Here is a 20,502-nt window from a genome sequence, read left to right as displayed (position 1 = left end):
CAGATCACCTGAGGTCAGGAGTTCGAGGCAGTCTGGCCAACATGGTGAACCCTGTCTCTACTAAAAATGCAAAAAAATTAGCCAGGTGTGGTGGCAGACACCTGTAATCCCAGCTACTTGGGAGGCTGAGGCACGAGAACGGCTTGAACCTGGGAAACGGAGGTTGCAGTGAGTCAAGATTGTGCCACTGTACTCCAGCCTGGATGACAGAGCAAGATTCTATCTCAGAAAAAAAAAGTATCAATCTAATTAATATGTCATAGCTCTTTTCACAGTCTTTAAACAAACAAACAACAACAACAACAACAACAACAAAACTCTGACATCTCCCATTCTATGAGTTTGTTATGGAAGGAAGACAAATTTAAGAACCTACATGTTCTGTACTATAATCGATCACAACCAAAACTGTTACCTTCAACCATTTAGTCATTCACTTTAAATCATGAACATGCTAATCAAATAGAGTCAAATCTTCTATCAAAATATATTAGAAAACAAGACCCTGTTCAAGATTTTGATTCATATAGTGTTTTTCATAACATTGTTCTTAGGGCTACCAATGCAGAAGAGTAGAAGACTACAGGACAAAATTGGCAGAATTACGTCTGCTATTTACTCATTTGTTAAATGAGAAGCTACGTCTGATCTACCTCTAATGTTTTATTACCTAGACACATAAAGATAATTAGCAATCATTAATTTAAAGTCAACTGTACACAAGGCAGTATATAAGACAGGAGAAAAAAAAGAGGAAAATCTACTCTGTAGAGCCTTATAAAGTGCCATATAAATAAGTACTCCATCTGCAAGAGAAAGGGTCAACACCATAAGGTGTTTGAAAATCTTGAGAAATGTAGGTTACAAGAAGTTAGTTACACCAGAAAATAAGGATGACTAAGTCTCTCTCTAGGACAGAAAGGCAGGAGAAAAGAGAAGAATGGTTTCAATCCACAAGCTGTGTCGTATGATAACAGGAAGACTGGAGTGAGAAGTGAGGTCTAGTCCAGACCCTGATATAAATCAGCTATTTCTTTTTCTATGTAATGAAAGGACTGACATAACAACCACTAAAACCTATAGTTATGTAAAGGTCTACTATGAGAAGACCGTGAACATTTCCAACACAGTTCATAGAATTTTACTCTACCCAATGAAATCATCTGCTGAGAAGAACAGCAGGAGTAACTGGGACTTTGATTAGTATCCAGGTATTTAGGATGAATAAGAGAACTAGAGCAGCAAAGGTCCAGCCAAGTTTTGAAGTAATACTTTAAGAGTTACCATTTTAAGTTAAAAGTTACATAGTAGAAAGACATTAAAACTGGTAAAAGCAAATTTGTTTTTTACTTTTAGGCTTACCATTCAACATCTTGAACACTGAGAGATTTTCAGCATTTACTTTTATTTTTATTTTTTGGCCACATTTAAACCGGGGGTAACCACAGACATCTACATCTCTCCAATACAGATGATGTGAAGGTAAATAAAACAGTGCAAGGTGGAACCTAAATTTCCTAAAGGTATTCACAATCGTTATAATCAAAACTATACACCCAAAGATGAGTCTGTAGTAATGCTCAAAAATATGTAATTAATCAATGTGAAAAGTAAGTTAAAAAGAATATTACTAAAGATGTTATTAATAAACAATTAAAAAATATTAATCAGAAAAATGTGACAAAACATCAGCCGACTTAAAGACATGAGAATAACGGAGACCACCATCAGGAGGAGGGAAAAAGGCAAAATAAAACAGCACAGGTTCCTACCTGGTTGCTTGGATCTAGACCGGCATAAGAATTTCTGGAACTGCAACCAACTGGGGGTGTGGCCTCTCGGATAAACTCAGACATTTCAATCCCTCCACCAGGATCACTGTGGAGAAAAAAATGAGAAAAAGAGTAACTGTCGTTATTTTGACTCCAATGCTTTTCCTTTGTTAATTTTTTAAGTTATACTTTTTTCTACAAAACTAAGAGATCTGATTTTTAAATCAAGCAAATAGCAAAAAAGGTAAACAATGATCATTCTTCATTTACAAGTCTGATAATTGGAACTATTTTATCACCACATCGCTACTTGAAAATATGTAAAACTCTCTTATTCCAAACTGTCTACATCCAATCCAACATTAGAAACTGGCATTAATTACAATTATAGCATACTAAATATGTTATGATATGTGCTATCAAACCACTCTCGCAAAGAAATGATTGCCATTTGCTTCCCAAGAGCAAAGAGAAATTGTTCAATTGTAAACACAGGATGTAATCAGATATTACATTAACGACTCCCCGCGAGATCAGTCCGAATGAGCTGCGTGATACAGTGATGAACACACAAGAGAACAGTCGCCCTGGTCAAGCTATTTGTATTTGTATTCTTCAAGTAAACAGAATTTAACTAGAATACTAACTTGTTTTACAGAACTGGAAACCTAAGATTTTAGATCTATACATGTTTAGAAGGCCAAGGTTAAAAAAGGAAAGTGATGCTACGTAGTAATGACATAGAAAGACAAGAGAGAGAAAAGTACTAGGTTCAAAGCCCTGGAGAAGCCCAAACACAGTACTTACAGATAACAGTAACCCAGATTTACAGGGAAAAACCACACACCAAATTTCACAAAACTTAGAAAATGCTACATAAGGTTCCTTAGGAAGATAACTCTTAGCATAAGTCATAATCCTACTTTTTGCCCAGAGATTTTTTACTCATTCTACCTGGTATAAACAGAGTAAGTAGTCAATAATTTTTTTTTTTTTTTTGCTATTATCTGGATAAAAGTTACAATATATGTGTTGGATATTACAGAGGATGTATCTTGCTATCTGGCATCCAATTCAACTTTCTGATTATTTAAAAAAAAAAAAAAAAAAAGCAACACCAAATTCTTCAGGTAAACCACCTCATCCCAAACTCTTACAAGTTTTTGGGTAATGTTGACCCCACCCTCAGGTTTAGGATTGGGCTCTACTGTCCAAAGTCATCAGCATATCCCATTCTTGTGGTCATTGAGATTAGCTCTAGAATAAGCACAGGACCCAACCCAGGCTAGTATGAATCAGGCCAGGAGTGTCTTGTTGATGAGAGGATATTTCTCTATATCTGCTCCTCTTAATGTTGAGACTTAAGGCCTGGAGGTGCTGCAGCCATCTTACAAACATTAAGTGGGAGTCTGTTCTAAGAAGCCAACTAATAGAAAAGAACAGAACCTGGCTAGAAGAAGAGAAACAGGGACATGAAGTGACAGTTTGAAACACTGCATCTGAAGACATCCCTCACATGCAGACTTCTCAGTAATGTGAGTAGCAAATTCCCTTAAGCTTTTTTGGGTAGAATATTTTGACAGCTGCAATCAAAAGATATAAGCAATGTATAATTTTCCATTTAAATATTTAACAGTATAGCAGTTTGAATTCTAGTGTTTTTATTATCTATGATCTCATAATTATAATGTCCCTGTTTGCTTAACAGGTTCCTAACTGTAAGCCATTGACTACAGTCAGCTAACAAAGGTTCAGCAAAGAAAACTAGCTTTCTAACTTACTATTCAATTATAAAAATAAAATATATTGGAACTCAGGTAAACATATGGCCAATTCAGTATACAAATACTCATGTGTGAGAAATGTAGAACATGCTCACATTTAAAAGCTGTCTGGTGTTAATTCATACAAACTATGTAGGCCAGAGGAGAAATTTTTCTAAATTGGGAAAACTTTAAGTGTGTATATAGAGGCACTATCACCACACTGAATTAGCAATGACTATTCAGCAATATTAGGGTTTCTCCACTAGAATGCATCCTCTAAGTGAGATCCAAAGAAATCAGAAGATGGAGAGCAAGGTACAGATTAAGAAATGAAATAACACAGAAAGGAGAGAGAGCCCTCATCTTGCCTAGTCTATACACACACACACACACACACACACACATCAACTTTATTGAAATATGATTCACATATCATACAATTCTCCATTTTAAGCTGTATAATTCAGTGGTTTTTAGCATATTCATTAAATTATTAAACCACTGCCAAAGCCAATTTTAGAGCATTTTTATCATCTCAAAAACAAGCCCCTTTAACCATTACTACCCATCACTTTCCATCCTCCTTAGCCCTAGACAACCATTAATCTAGATTCTGTCTCTACAGATTTCCCTGTTCTGGACATTCTATATAAATGGAATTATATGTGATGTTTTGTATCTGGCTTCTTTCACTTAGCATAATGTTTTCAAGGTTCATCCATATTGTAGCATGCATCAGTATTTCACTCCTTTTTATAGTCAAATAATATTCCACTCTATGGATAAACCACATTTGTTTATCCAGTCATCAACTGATGGATAATCCTGCCTAGTTTTATACATCACTTCTGATAGCAAGTCCAAATTACTACAATCTGAACATACAGTTATTATTAATAATAAATAAAAACATGCTGGGTATGTGGTTCATGCCTGTAATCCTAGCACTTTGGGAGGCCAAGATGGGCAGATCACTTGAGCCCAGGAGTTTGAGACCAGACTGGGCAACATGACAAAACCCCATCTCTACAAAAACATTACCCAGGCGTAGTGGCATGTGCCTGTACTCCCAGCAACTCAAGGGGCTGAGGTGAGCACATAGACTTAGCCTGGGAGGTAAAGGCTGCAGTTAGTTATGACTGCACCACTGCACTCCAGCCTGGGCAACAGAGCAAGACCCTGTCTCAAAATAATAATAATAATATAATAAAAACAAATATTTGCTAAGTACTTATTATATCCAGTCATAGGAGTTTGTGCTCTATTTGCATTTTCTGATGAAACCTGCCCTAATATTTATAAGTGCTATTATTCTCCTCTTACAGTTGAAAAAACTGAAAACCAAAGGCATAAAAACTTGCCTAAAGTCTCAGAGAAGGAATGAAACATAAATTGAGTCACTGGTAGATGGAGTTCAGGTGGAAGAGGAGGACAGCAATAATACCTCCTCAGCATTCTGCAAATAAGTTATCACATCTGCTCTTTCTTTATTTCCCACACACTTGAATACAGGTACTCGGAACCAGCATGGCCTTAGATAAGACAAAAAACAGGTCTGTGAAACTCTAAAGCCCACATTCTTGCTTTTTTGTTTTGTTTTGTTTTTTTAAGAGACAGGATCTCGCCCTATCACCCAGGCCAGGGTGCACTGGTGCAATCATAGTTCACTGCAGTCTCGAACTCCTGGGCTCAAGTGATCCTCCCACCTCAGTCTCCCGTGTAGCTGGGGCTACATGCCCATGCCACCATACCCAGCTGATTTTTTTTTTTTTTTTTGGTAGAGACAGAGTCTTACTATATTCAAAATCCTGGCCTCAAGGGATCCTCCCACCTTGGCCTCCCAAAGTGCTACGATTACAGGTATGAGCCACTGCACTTGGCCCTCATTCTTTCTAAGAAAACATACTGCCTTACACCAAATAGGCATTTGTGTCTTTCCAGTTCAAATCTGAAAGTAAACACCATTATTTAGAGCAGGGATTTTTAAACTCAGTGCTATTGACATTTTGGGGGCACATAACTATTGACTGCATTGTAGGATGGCTAGCAGCATCTCTGGCCTTTACCCACTAGATGCCAGTAGCAGCCCCTCAGTGTGACAACCAAAAAAAGCTCCAGACATTGCTAAATGTGCCCTGGGGGACAAAATTACCCCCAGTTGAGAAATAATGATTTAGAACTAACGGTCAACGAACAACAATGCATGGGAAGAAAGGAGATATCAAAGGAATAAAAAAGATGAAGAGAAAAAATGAACAGGTGTTTTTATTTTTAAAAAAAAAAACCCCTCTAGTAAAATTTCTGCACTTCTTTCTTCTCTATAAATTCAGAAATAAAACTCTTAGCCAAGCTGTAGATGTTCTAAATATAGCTAAACATATAAAACAGCTGAGTAAGAGTTTTCTTTATTGGCAAGACTTGCAGGTTTGCAGCAATGGAGATTTCAGCACATACCTGGAAAGCATAGTAGTTTATTATTCGCACAGAAGCAAAGTGGTCTACTGCAGTAAGCAATACACCAAATTCAGGTAATATCTACCTTTATGCCTTAACTTCCCCATCTGTTAAGAAAAAAAACAAACCAGGTACAGGGAAAGGCAGAAAAGCAGAAGGGGTGCAATCTGAATTACAGAGATGTCTTCACAAACTAATTTGTTGATTATTAGGATCGTATTGATTGCTCGTGCTCAGGCTTTGATCAGAAACTTGGCAACACCATTATAGTACCAAGTTTGTAAATCTGGAGTAAAATGATGCTCATAAAAATAAGAATAGATAAAAAACAAAGTTCCTATATTCACAGGAACAAAGTTCCTAAACAGCATAATCTCTCTCAGAGAACAACCTAAAATCCAGCTTCATACAGTTTAAATTGATCTGTAGTTTACAATATCATAAGCATTACTGCCATGAGAAACATAGAGAAACCATGATCTTTCTTCAAATGTTTGTATTCAAATCGTAAAATTCGATGTTACTTCCTGAAGCATTAGAAATGTAAAAAAAAAATTACTGACTGATTCTTTCTCTAAAATAAAGATTTAACCATTTTTTACCTGCTGTACCACATAAAAGAGAGACCAATGAAAACCATAAAGCTCAAGTGGTTCTGCTATACTTACTCATTCATACAACAAATTGAGAGCCACAATGTACCACACACAGGGACAGGCTCTACATATACAAGTATTTATTTTCCTATTAATTTCTTTTCCTCAGAACAGAACATGAGATTCACAAGTGGGAGGGCAAGGAAAGGAGATGTCAAAAATAAAAACCTACAACAAAGATCTTACTTAATAGTGAAACTTAAAAACATTAAAGATTAGAAAAAAGACAAGGATGTACACCGATAATATTTCAACTTAACCATGTGCTAGAAACCACAGCCAGTGAAAAAAATTAAACAAGAAGTATAAGGACTAGAAAGGTAGAAATAATTGTGATCATATAGACAAGGGAACATCATTAATAAGGGGGTTTAATAAGATTGCTAGACACAAAATTAGCTGCAACATTTTAGGGGGGAAAACAAAATTATAAAAAATTTTAGGCCGGGCGCGGTGGCTCAAGCCTGTAATCCCAGCACTTTGGGAGGCCGAGATGGGTGGATCATGAGGTCAGGAGATCGAGACCATCCTGGCTAACACGGTGAAACCCCATCTCTACTAAAAATAAAAAAACTAGCCGGGCGAGGTGGCGGGGGCCTGTAGTCCCAGCTACTCGGGAGGCTGAGGCAGGAGAATGGCGTAAACCCGGGAGGCGGAGCTTGCAGTGAGCTGAGATCCGGCCACTGCACTCCAGCCTGGGCGACAGAGCGAGACTCCGTCTCAAAAAAAAAAAAAAAAAAAATTTATAGTAGCATAAACACTATAAAATAATAAATTTCCTTTTAATGGAGAAAATGAAAAACTACTACTGAAAGATACTTACAAAGACTAAATAAATGGAGAGATTCAATATTGTAAAGATACAAATTCTCAGCAGAGGGATCTACAAATTTAGTGTAACTCCAATAAAAATACCAAGTTCCTGCAGACTTTCTCTAGCAGACTCTAAAGTTTACATTAAAAATCCAAGAGCCTAGAATAGCAAAGTCTCTCCTAAAAAAGAATATGGTGGGAGGTTTGCCCCACTGGCTATCAAGAGTCATTTTTTAAAACTGATAAGGATGGTGTGGTAATGGCACAGGCAAGCAGATCAACAGAACAGAACAGAGAGCCCAGAAACAGGCCACCAGAAATGAAAATTTAGCTTATGCCATAGAGAGTGCTACAAATTACTCAGGAAAAGATAGTTCATTTAACAAATACTGGGTAAATCCGAGATTCATAAAGAAAAAAATAAGCCTTAAGAACCTACCTGATACTACAGACCTAAATAACTTTGGGTGGAATTGAAATGTGAAAACAAAAGAAACAGGAAACTTCAAAAAGACAATACAGAATACCTTTCTGATCTCTGTGTAGAAAATAATTAAGACACAAAAATGCTAGGTGGGCACGTGAATCACGCCTGTAATCTCAGCACTTTGGGAGGCTGAGGTGAGTGGATCACCTGAGGTCAAGAGTTTGAGACCAGCCTGGCCAACATGGTAAGACTCCATCTCTACTAAAAATACAAAATTAGCCAGGCATAGTGGCACATGCCTGTAATCCCAGCTACTCAGGAGGCAAGGCAAGAGACTCACTTGAATCTCGGAGGCACAGGTTGCAGTGAGCTGAGATTGTGCCACTGCCCTTCAGCTTGGGCGACAAAAGCGAAACTCTGTCTCATTAAAAAAAAAAAACACAGACAAAAAACAAAAAACCTGATTACTAAAAAGTGGTAAATTTCATTGTTCTAAATTTAAGAATATATGATAATCATAAGAAACTTTAAGGAAAGCAAAATGACAAGTCAGAAGTGGGAGATGACTGTAATATATACATAACTAATAAAGGAATAGTATGAATATATAAAAAGAAATCCTATTAATCATTAAGAAAAAGACAACTCCAAAGAAAAATGAAAGAAAACATAAATGAGCACTGGAAAAAAGAAAAACCTAAATGGACCACATATAAAAAAATAAGATGCTTAACCTCATTAGTAATCAGAAAGGTTAACTGAAAGTCACAATGAGACACCTTTTACACTTCATGAATGGTAAATTTTTTCAAGACAGGGTCTTGCTCTGCCACCCAGGCTGGAGTGCAGTGGCGTGATCAAAGGTCACTGAACTCTTGAACTCCTGGGCTCAACTGATCCTCCTCCCTCAGCCTCTCAAGTATCTGGCACTACAGGTGCGCACTACCATACCCAGCTAAATTTTTGTTTTTTTATTTTTTGTAAAGACAAGGTCTTGCTATGTTGCCCAAACTGATCTGGAACTCCTGATTCCAAGCTGTCCTCCCATCTCTCTCTCCGAAAGTGCTGGGATTACAGGCAGGAGCCACATTGCCCAGCCAATTTTCTTTTTTTAAACCCCAAATCAATAGCTAAGTGAACGGCAAATTTTTAAAGTTTACCAATATCAAATGTTGATGAGGATGTGAAACAATAAGGACTTTCATACACTACTGGTGAGAGTATAAATTGGTAAAATCATTTTGGCACACAGCTTGGAATTGCCTGATAAAACTGAACATGAAAATGCCCTATAAACCAGCTTACATAAACTAGATATACACATGCACCGCAAGACAAAAAACACTAGAAATAATCTGAACGGCTATAAATAGAAGAATGAATAAATAGACTGTGGTCTATTCTTACAGTGGCAGACTGCATGTCAGTCAATATGAATAAACTCTAGCTACAAACATCACCATGGGTGAGTCAATAAAATATAATATACTGTGCAAAAAAAGAAAAATCTCTCATACAGAAGTGCATACAGTATGATTCTCTTAGGATGTCCTAAAGCAGACAAAAATAAATAAATATATTCAGGGATATCTACAGAGAGTGTGTAACAATAAAGAAATGCAAGGGAGCTATTCACAAAAAATTCAAGATTATGGTTACTCCTGAAGGGAAAAGTGGAATGAAATGGGAGAGGAATGTCATAAAGCTTATATGGTATTTTTATAATGTTTTATTTCCTAAGCTGTGTGGTAGGTAATGAAGTAGTCACTTGATTATTGCTAACATAGCATTTGGAATATATATTTCACAATAAATTTTAAAAGTAAAAGAAAATGGAAAAAACAATTCAGAAGCAATGAAAAATATATATAAGATCCAGAAATAATTAGAACAATTATCAAGTGTTACCATGTGTCAGGAATTATTCTAAGAGCTTTATATATATTATTTCATTTATTCACTGTAATAATAATATGAGATAGTTCCATTATTTTCCTCATCATTCTGACAAGAAAGCCAACTCATAAAAAGCTTAAGTAACTTGTCCAATGTCATACAATTAAGAAGCTTTGGCTGACTGAGTGCAAAGTCTGCATTCTGCTTGCTTATCCACAATGTAAGAGTATGCATTTCTTAACAGAAATAGAATAGGCCTAGGAAATGTACATAAACCATTTTAAAAATGTGAAATAACACATAAAAGATAAGCAAATAAAGAGATAAATAAAATCATAAGAAAATAAACGGAAATCTCTCATCTATATCCCTATTTTAAAAGTTGAGTTTCTACAAATTTAATAGAATTGTCATCAAAATTCTAATGGAATTTTCTGGAGGATGAGCACACACGAAGATATCTCACAAAAGTAAGTATATGCATGAGAATAGCCAAAATAATATCAAAAAATGTCAGGCGTGTTGGTTCATGCCTGTAATCCTAGCACTTCGGGACACCGAGGCAGGCAGATTACTTGAGGTCAGCAGTCCAGCACCAGCCTGGCCAACATGACGAAACCCTGTCTCTACTAAAAATACAAAAATTAGCGGGGTGTGGTGGTGCATGCCTGTAATCCCAGCTACTTGGGAGGCTGAGGCAGAAGAACTGTCTGAACCTGGGAGGTGGAGGTTGCAATGAGCTGAGATAGCACCACTGCACTCCAGTCTGGGCGACAGAGCAAGACTCCATGTCGAAACAAACAAACAAACACCCCCCAAAAAAATAATAATAATATCAAAAAAAAAAATACTGGAGTCACTCACAATGCTAAGTATTAAACATATTATAAAGTCACTATGATAAAAACAATATGGTATAAATGAAAAAAGGCAGAAAGATGAAGCAGAAAACTAAGTTCAGAAACTAACATAAGTACATACAGTATACTACATGAAAATAAAAGCATTTAAATTTACAGGGAAAAAAATCTGTTACTTAATGAATGGTGTTGTGACAAACAAACCTAAACAAATTAAGTTAAAATGTTTTCAAACTGACAACAATTTAACAGTAAAAGTAAAATGATAAAAATACTGAAAGTAGATACAAAGATCTCAATGTATTGTATATTTATATAATTTGAGGGAAGGAAAATCTTAGAAAACATGTTATCAAAAGCAGAAATAACAAACTTACAAAATGGAACACAGAAAAATAAATTACAGGATATAAAGAGACTGACAAATAAAATGCTATAAACTGAGGAAGAATATTTGACACAGAAGAGCTAACATCCTTTGTTAAAAAAAAGTCCCAAAGTCAATAGCAAAAAAAAAATCCACTAATAGAAAAATACACAATTCACAGAATAACAAATATACATGGCAATAAGAAAAATACCTCCATTTTACTAGTAATTCAAAAACGGAAATATTAATTATTTAATTATTTAAATATTAAACAATGATATATCACAGTTTTTCAAATTACTAAATACTCAGAGCTGTCAAAAGTGCAAAAAAAAGAGGCAGCTGAATTTCTGGTCATAGTCATTAAATGGTAAAATCTTGGGAATTTGGCAATACATATTGGAAAAGTTTAAAATGTGCATAGCATTTCTAGTAATTCCACCTCTGAACAACTATGGTAAAACATTTAATCATTTAAAATTTAAACATCACAGTTATCTAATATTTAAATTTCAAAATAATTGATATAATTAAAAATAGGATAAAATACATCCACATAATGAGACACTGTGCATCATTAAACATAATATCACAGAATAATTGTTTTCACTACTTCAAATATTTGCTGAGTACCTATCATTGCCAGACACTGATTTTGGAACTGGGAATATAATAGTTTGTAAGAAAAATAAGGTCCTTACCTTCAAGAAGTTCATAAATGCAAATAAATGTTAAGATAATTTCAGATAGTGATTAAGGCGATAAAAATTATGAGGGTAAAATATGTTTAACAAACAGGGTACTCATGTTAAGAATAAGGAAAAAATGTAATTGAAAAGGAATAAACAAAGGCTTTCAATGCCCTGGAAAATATATAGAAATATCACCTGTCTTAACAGAGGAGTGCCCACTTTTTGTTATATTATTTATGTCTTGATGTCTGAAATATTTCATATTATGCTCAGTGGAAACAACTGCTTAGATTATTTGATCTTTCTCAACTTGGTTTCCACATCTGTAAATCAGGGATAATAACTGCATCTACCTGCTAGAATTGTTTTGAAGTACATCAAGTATTCACAAAAAAAACTTTTCCAAGAGTTATACCAGGGGGTACCTACGATTTTCTGCAAGGTCACAAACTTTCGACTAACAGCTAAGTTTCTAAGGTAAGAATATACAGTTGAAAGAAATGTACAATACATTAAGTATACAACTTACAAATGTCAGTAAAATATCACAATTTGCTTATATATATATATACACACACACATACACATACATTTTATTTATATATATAAACAAAAATAAATGCTGAGATTTATAAGCCATGCTCAATAATTTCTTTAGGCTGTTGGTTTTGATCTTTAGCGTAAGTAACTATCATACAGTAGTGTATTGTTCTAACCTGTCTAGTAATGAGGCCAAGAAAATTGATTTAATCCCCTGAACATGCCAGTTAGCTTAGCTCTCTTCTAATATTAAAATATGTACCCATCATTGTATCTACAGTGGTAAGATCTAACACTGCCTTAAAACCATATAAAGAAAACAAGTACAACATAATAATCACATCATTATACAGATAACACGATCTAAATCATTAAAATCTGAATGATAAAGGTTTCCTTACCTCGGTCCATTACTGTCTTTTCTCCTGGTTGAACAGTTGCCTTGCTCAGCTTTGTTTCGCTGATCCGTGAACTCATTTGCAGTCCTATCTACAACTTCTCCAGCATCAAGTGCTCTGTGTAGTCGATAGTTGACCATCTTCAGAACAATGAAGACAGCAGCTATCACAGGACAATAAACTGCTACTATAATCATGGAAGAAGGAAGGGCCTTTAAGAGAAGGAAAATAAGGAAATACATTTTAAAATATTTTCTATTGTATTCAATTAGAGAAATCTGTATCTGAAATAATAAACACATTTACACACAAAGCAACAACTATGTTACTAGCACTAAGCTGCAAAAGTACTGATACAATTTCACTGCCCAATGCAGTGAAAAGACACTAGCTACATGTGGCTACTGAGTACTTGAGATATGGCTAGTTTGAACTGAGATGCAAAGTGAGAATAAACACTGCATTTCAAAGATTCAATATAAAAAAAAATGTAAAATATCTCAATTTTTATGTTGATTACATGTTGAAATAATACTTAGATTATACTGGTCAAATAAAACATTATTAAAATTAATTTCATGTGTTTCTTTTTACTTAATGTGGCTACTAGAAAATGTTAAATTACATATATGGCTTGCCTGCATTACATTTCCACTGGACAGCACAGGTATACAGTCCATGCCAAAAGCCTTACCATACACTTGGAGAACAAAGGTATCACATTACAGCATATGTGAATAAATCCAGGTTGTGATTCATATATAATGCCTGTTTATGGACTCTGTGCAACCATTTTTTAGGATACATTCTTTGTATTCCCAAAAATTGGAAGTTAAAACAGTCATGAGAATGGCCTTAGAACTCTGACTGTAAAACTGGGTAAGATACGGAAGACATGCAAAATCCAGGTGGGTTTTATTTTAAAATAGTTAAACATGTAAAATACTTAAAAATTGTAGCCTGCCAAACAAAAAGAATAAAAGACCACAAACAGAATCAAGTAACAGATTAACTGAAATAAGTCAGCCAAACATCCTGGGTGGGGGGCTGAAGGCCCATCACACAGGAGGATTCAGTGATGGGAAATGTGAGTCCATGGGTGGCAGGCCTAGAGACCAGCTCACTGGGAAGGCAAGGCCTAGAGTCACTGTTGGGAGAGGTAATACAACTAGGCTCAACTTACCCCAATGTCATGAGAATAATCACCCAGACATCTATAGCTCTAGACCCCACATGCTTTCACAAGATTCAATCTTAGTTATCCGAGAACATGACCCCAAATTGACTTTAAAAGAGTAACCTCTAGCCAGGCATGGTGGCAAGCACCTGTAATACCAGCTACTCAGGAGGCTGAGGCAGGAGAATTACTTAAACGTGGGAGGTGGAGGTTCTTGGAGTGAGCCAAGATCATGCCACTGCACTCCAGCCTGCAACTCCATTTCAGAAAAAACAAAAGAAGAAGAAGGAGAAGGAGAAGGAGAAGAAGAAGAAGAAGAGTAACCTCAAATCACTTGAGACAAAAATAAAACGGTCTTGATGAGCCAGGCAGGTTTAGAATACAGATATGATCAAAGTTCCTCTAAAAAAAAAAAAAAAGTGTCTGAGAGGGAAAGAGTGTGGGTTGAAATTAGGAGAGAAAAACATAAAGTCCACAAAGTAATACTTTTGTGTTGAGTGTGGGCATAATAGGTGTATATTAAATATTTGGCATTTTTAAATACTTGGATTAAGAAGTCCTGCATATTAATGTATCTAAAAAATTAAACTTGTGATTCCAATTTAAAATGTTACTGAATAACTTGTTTGGGCTTATAATTTTAAGTTGGGAAACACATTTAGAAGTTTACAAAATCCATAAATATCAGATTTGGAAGAGTTGAGTACTTGTATGATATTGTGAAATATGTATTTAGTCTTCATCCCCATTTTCTGGCATAAACTCTTAAAATCCTTGGAATCCCCAAACTGGTAAGTGTCTTTTTGTTCACTATTAGCTTGACTGGTGCCTGGAGGCTCCTGGATAGCCTCAGGAGCCAGGGCTGGTTTCCAGGGGAACCAACCTCCTGATTAGAGGTTGGACTGAAGTCCCAACTCTCAACCTCCAGGGAGGGAAGAGGGGCTGTAGGATGAGTTGATCACTGTATTAGTCCACTCTCATGCTGCTATGAAGAAATACCCAAGACTGGGTAATTTATAAAGAAAAGAGGTTTCATTGACTCACAGTTCCACATGGCTGGGAAGCCCTCAGGAAACTTACAATCATGGCAGAAGGCACCTCTTCACAGGGCAGCAGGAGAGAGAAGTGAATACTAAGTGAAGGGGGAAGCCCCTTATAAAACCATCAGATCTCATGAGAACTCACTGATTATCACGAGAACTGAATGGGAGAAATGCCCCCATGATTCAATTATCTCCACCAGGTCCTACCCTAGACACATGGGGATTATCACAATTCAAGGCGAGATTTGGGTGCGGACACAGAGCCAAGCCCATCATTTCACCCTGGCCCCTCCCAAATCTCACATCCTCACATTTCAAAACACAATCACGTGCTTCCAACAGTCCCCCAAAGTCTTAACTCATTCCAGCATTAACTCAAAAGTCCAAGTCCAAAGTCTCATCTGAGACAAGGCAAGTCCCTTCCACCTATGAGTCTGTAACATCAAAAGCAAGTTAGTTACTTCCTAGATACAATGAGGTACAGGCACTGGGCAAATATACTCATTCCAAATGGGAAAAATTGGCCAAAAGAAAGGGACTACAGGCCCCATACAAGTCCGAAATCCAGCAGGGAAGTCAAATCTCAAAGCTCTAAAATGATCTCCTTTGACTCCATGTCTCACATCCAGGTCACTGATGTAAGACGTGGGCTCCCATGGCCTTGGACAGCTCTATCCCTGTGGCTCTGCAGGGTACAGCTCCCCTCCTGGCTGGCTCATGGGCTGGCATTGACTGTCTGTGGCTTTTCCAGGCACATGATGCAAGCTGTTGGATCTACCATTCTGGGGAATGGAGGACAGTGACCCTCTTCTCACAGCTCTGGTAAGCAGTGCCCAAAGGGGACTCTGTATGGGGGTGGAGGTCCAACCCCACATTTCCTTTCCACAGTGCCTTAGCAGAGGTTTTCCATGAGGGCTCCACCACTGCAGCAGACTTCTACCTGGACATCTGGGCATTTCCATACATCCTCTGAAATCTAGGCAAAGATTCCCAAACCTCAATTCTTAGCTTCTGTGCACCCACAGGCCCAACACCACATGTAAGGCAGCAAGGCTTGATGCTTACACCCTCTGAAGCAACAGCCTGAGCTGTACATTGGCCCCTTTTAACCACAGCTGGGATGCAGGATACCAAGTCCAGAGGTGCACAAAGCAGCAAGTCCCTGGGCCTCACCCAAGAAATCATTTTTTCCTTCTAGGCCTCTGAGTTCGTGATGGGAGGGGCTGCCGTGAAGATTTCTCACATGCACTGGAGACATTTTCCCCATTGTCTTGGTGATTAACATTTGGCTCCTCGTTGCTTATGCAAATTTATGCAGCCCTCTTGAATTCCTCCCCAGAAAATGGAGTTGTGTTTTCTATTGCATCATCAGGCTGTAAATTTTCCAAACTTTTATGCTCTGTCACCTCTTGACTGCTTTACTGCTTAGAAACTTCTTCCACCAGATACCCTACATCATTTCTCTCAAGTTCAAATTTCCACAGATCTCTAGAACAGGAGCAAAATGCCGCCAGTCTCCTTGCTAATAAAGCATAGCAAGAGTCACCTTTATTCCAGTCCCTAATAAGTTCCGCATGTCCATCTAAGACCACCTCGGCCTAGACTTCATTGTCCGTATCACCATCAGTATTTTGGTCAAAGCCATTCAACAAGCATCTAGGAAGTTCCAAACTTTCCTACATCTTCCTGTCTTCTTCTGAGCATTCCAAACTGTTCTAACTTTTGCCTGTTACCCAGTTGCAAAGTCACTTCCACATTTTTTAGTATCTTTACAGCAGTGCCCCATTAGCTGGTACCAATTTAGTGTATTAATCCATTTTCATGCTGCTATGAAGAAACACCTGAGACTGGGTAATTTATAAGGAAAAGAGGTTTAACTGACTCACAATTCTGTATGAATGGGGAGGCCTCACAAAACTTAACAATCATGGCGAAAGGCACCTCTTCACAGGCAGCAGGAGAGAGAAATGAGTACCCAGTGAAGGGGGAAGCCACTTATAAAACCATCAGATCTGGTGAGAACTAACTCACTATCTTAAGAACAGCATGGCCGGGCGCGGTGGCTCAAGCCTGTAATCCCAGCACTTTGGGAGGCCGAGGCAGGTGGATCACGAGGTCAGGAGATCGAGACCATCCCTGGCTAACATGGTGAAACCCCGTCTCTACTAAAAATACAAAAAACTAGCCGGGCGTGGTGGCGGGCGCCTGTAGTCCCAGCTACTCGGGAGGCTGAGGCAAAAGAATGGTGTGAACCCAGGAGGCGGAGCTTGCAGTGAGCCGAGATTGCGCCACTGCACCCCAGCCTGGGCGACACAGCGAGACTCCGTCTCAAAAAAAAAAAAAAAAAAAAAAAAAGAACAGCATGGGGAAAACCACCCCCATGATTCAATTATCTCCACCTGGTCCTACAGCTGATACGTGGGGATTATCACAATTCAACGTGAGATTTGGGTGGGGACACAAAACCAAACCATATCAATCACCAAATGATGTAATCGATCATGACTACATAATGAAGCTTCTATAAAAACCCAAAAGGCTTGGATTCAGGAGCTTCATGATACCTAACACACACAGGATTCTGGAGGGTGGCATGCCTAGAGACAGCATGGAAGCTCCAGGGCCCTTCCCACATGCCTTGCCTCGTGCTACTTTTCATTTGTATCCTTTGTATTAATAATATCTCCAGGTAGACAGTATCAGAATTGAATTGAGTTGGAGGATACCCAGCTGGCGTCTGATGAAGCACCTGCTGCAGAAATTGGTTGACTGCTTGGTATGCGGGGACACCCCCACACATCTGCTGTCAGAAGTGTTCTGTGCTGTGATAGTATACTAGGAGAACAGAGTTTGTTTTTTCTCTCAACTTGCAAACATTTGTCAGATAATTTAAATCCTTAAAAATGAATAATAAATTTACAAAGGTCTTGAGTTATTTAAAAAAGCCTTTTTAAGTTATTTTTAAAATATGTTAGATCTGTAAAGAGTTGAGTTTAAAATTCTTAGTTTTAAGATGGCTGAATAGGAACAGCTTCAGCCTACAGCTCCCAGCATGAGTGATGCAGAAGATGGGTGATTTCTGCATTTCCAACAGAGTTACCGAGTTCATCTCACTGGGGCTTGTCGGACAGCGGGTACAGCTCACGGAGTGTGAGCCCAAGCAGGGCAGGGCATCGCCTCACCTGGGAAGTGCAAGGGTTCAGAGAATTCCCTTTCCTAGCCAAGGGAAGCTGTGACAGATGGTACTTGGAAAATCGGGACACTCTCACCCTAATACTGAGCTTTTCCAACGGTCTTAGCAAACGGCACACCAGGAGATTATATCCCACACCTGGTTCAGAGGTTTGGACGCCCACAGAGCCTCACTCACTGCTAACACAGCAGTCTGAGATTGAACTGCAAGGCGGTAGTGAGGCTGGGGGAGGGGCGTCCGCCATTGCTGAGGCTTGAGTAGATAAACAAAGCAGCCGGGAAGCTCCAACTTGGTGGAGCCCACGGCAGCTCAAGAAGGCCTGCCTGCATCTGTAGACTCCACCTCTGGGGGCAGGGCATAGTGGAACAAAAGGCAGCAGAAATTTCTGCAGACTTAAACGTCCCTGTCTGATAGCTTTGCAGAGAGTAGTGGTTCTTCCAACACGGAGTTTGAGATGTGAGAACAGAAAGACTGCTTCCTCAAGTGGGTCCCTGACCCCTGAGTAGCCTAACTGGCAGACACCTCGCAGTATGAGCCGACTGACACTTCATACAGCCGGGTGCCCCTCTGAGACGAAGCTTCCAGAGGAACAATCAGGCAGCAACAAATACCGTTCTGCAATATTTGCTGTTCTGCAGCCTCTGCTGGTGACACCCAGGCAAACAGGGTCTGGAGTGGACCTCCAACAAACTCCAACAGACCTGCAGCTGAGGGTCCTGACTGTTAGAAGGAAAACTAACAAACAGAACGGATATCCACACCAAAATCCCATTGTACATCACCATCATCCAAGACCAAAGGTAGACAAAGCCACAAAGATAGTGAGAAAGCAGAGCAGAAAAGCTCAAAATCCTAAAAATCAGAGTTCCTCTTCTCCTCCAAAGGAACCCAGCTCCTCGTCAGCAACAGAATAAAGCTGGACGGAGAATGACTTTGACAAGTTGAGAGAAGAAGGCTTCAGATGATTGGTAATAACAAACATCTTCCAGCAAAAGGAGGATGTTTGAACCCATCACGAAGAAGCTAAAAACCTTGAAAAAAGATTACACAAATGGCTAACTAGAATAAAGTGTAGAGAAGACCTTAAATGACCTGAGGGAGCTGAAAACCATGGCACAAGAACTATGTGACACATGCACAAGCTTCAGTAGCCGATTCCATCAAGTGGAAGAAGGAGTATCAGTGACTGAAGATCAAATGAATGAAATCAACCAAGAAGAGAAGTTTAGAGAAAAAAGAGTAAAAAGAAACGAACAAAGCCTCCAAGAAATATGGGACTATGTGAAAAGACCAAATCTACGTCTGATTGGTATACCTGAAAGTGATGGGGACAATCAAACCAAGTTGGAAAACACTCTTCAGGATATTATCCAGGAGAACTTCCCCAACCTAGCAAGGCAGGCCAACATTCAAATTCAGGAAATACAGAGAATGCCACAAAGATACTCCTTGAGAAGAGCAACTCCGAGACACATAATTGTCAGATTCACCAAAGTTGAAATGAAGGAAAAAATGTTAAGGGAAGCCAGAGAGAAAGGTCGGGTTACCCACAAAGGGAAGCCCCATCAGACTACCAACGGATTTCTCTGCAGAAACTCTACAAGCCAGAAGAGAGTGGAGACCAATATTCAACATTCTTAAAGAAAAGAATTTTCAACCCAGAATTGCATATCCAGCCAAACTAAGCTTCATAAGTGAAGGAGAAATAAAACACAGACAAGCAAATGCTGAGAGATTTTGTCACCACCAGGCCTGCCCTACAAGAGCTCCTGAAGGAAGCATTAAACATGGAAAGGAACAACTGGTACCAGCCACTGCAAAAACACGCCAAATTGTAAAGACTGTCAATTCTAGGAAGAAACTGCATCAACTAACAGGCAAAATAACCAGCTAGCATCATAATGACAGGATCAAACTCACACATAACAATATTAACCTTAAAGGTAAATGGGGAGCTTGCAGTGAGCTGAGATCCGGCCACTGCACTCCAGCCTGGATGACAGAGCCAGACTCTGTCTCAAAAAAAAAAAAAAAAAAAAAAAGGAAATGGGCTAAATGCTCCAATTAAAAGACATAGACTGGCAAATTGGATAGAGTCAAGAACCATCAGTGTGCTGTATTCAGGAGACCCATCTCACATGCAGAGACACACATAGGCTCAAAATAAAGGGATGGAGGAAGATCTACTAAGCAAATGGAAAACAAAAAAAAGGAGGGTTTGCAATCCTAGTCTCTGATAAAAACAGACTTTAAACCAACAAAGATCAAAACAGACAAAGAAGGCCATTACATAATGGTAAAGGGATCAATTCAACAAGAAGAGCTAGCTAGCCTAAATATACATGCACCCAATACAGGAGCACCCAGATTCACAAAGCAAGTCCTCAGAGACCTACAAAGAGACTTAGACTCCCACACAATAATAATGGGAGACTTTAACACCCC

The 20,502-nt window shown here is 38.4% G+C and overlaps 1 protein-coding gene across 5 annotated transcripts in view; it reads right to left on the bottom strand.

The window, feature by feature from the left end:
• Window positions 1-20,502, bottom strand: part of PCNX1 (pecanex 1) — a 211,017-nt gene that overhangs the window by 158,864 nt on the left and 31,651 nt on the right. For all 5 annotated transcript variants that reach the window (XM_015143998.3, XM_015143994.3, XM_015143993.3 and 2 more), the window contains 2 exon segments: window positions 12,648-12,856; window positions 1,773-1,878 (listed from right to left, as the gene is read on the bottom strand). In XM_015143998.3, the coding sequence (XP_014999484.1) occupies window positions 1,773-1,878; window positions 12,648-12,856 (315 nt within the window).

Source organism: Macaca mulatta, chromosome 7 (assembly GCF_049350105.2).
Source record: "Macaca mulatta isolate MMU2019108-1 chromosome 7, T2T-MMU8v2.0, whole genome shotgun sequence".
NCBI lineage: Eukaryota > Metazoa > Chordata > Mammalia > Primates > Cercopithecidae > Macaca > Macaca mulatta.
Note: the sequence above shows the minus strand (reverse complement) of the source record. Positions and strands in the feature narration are given on the sequence as shown.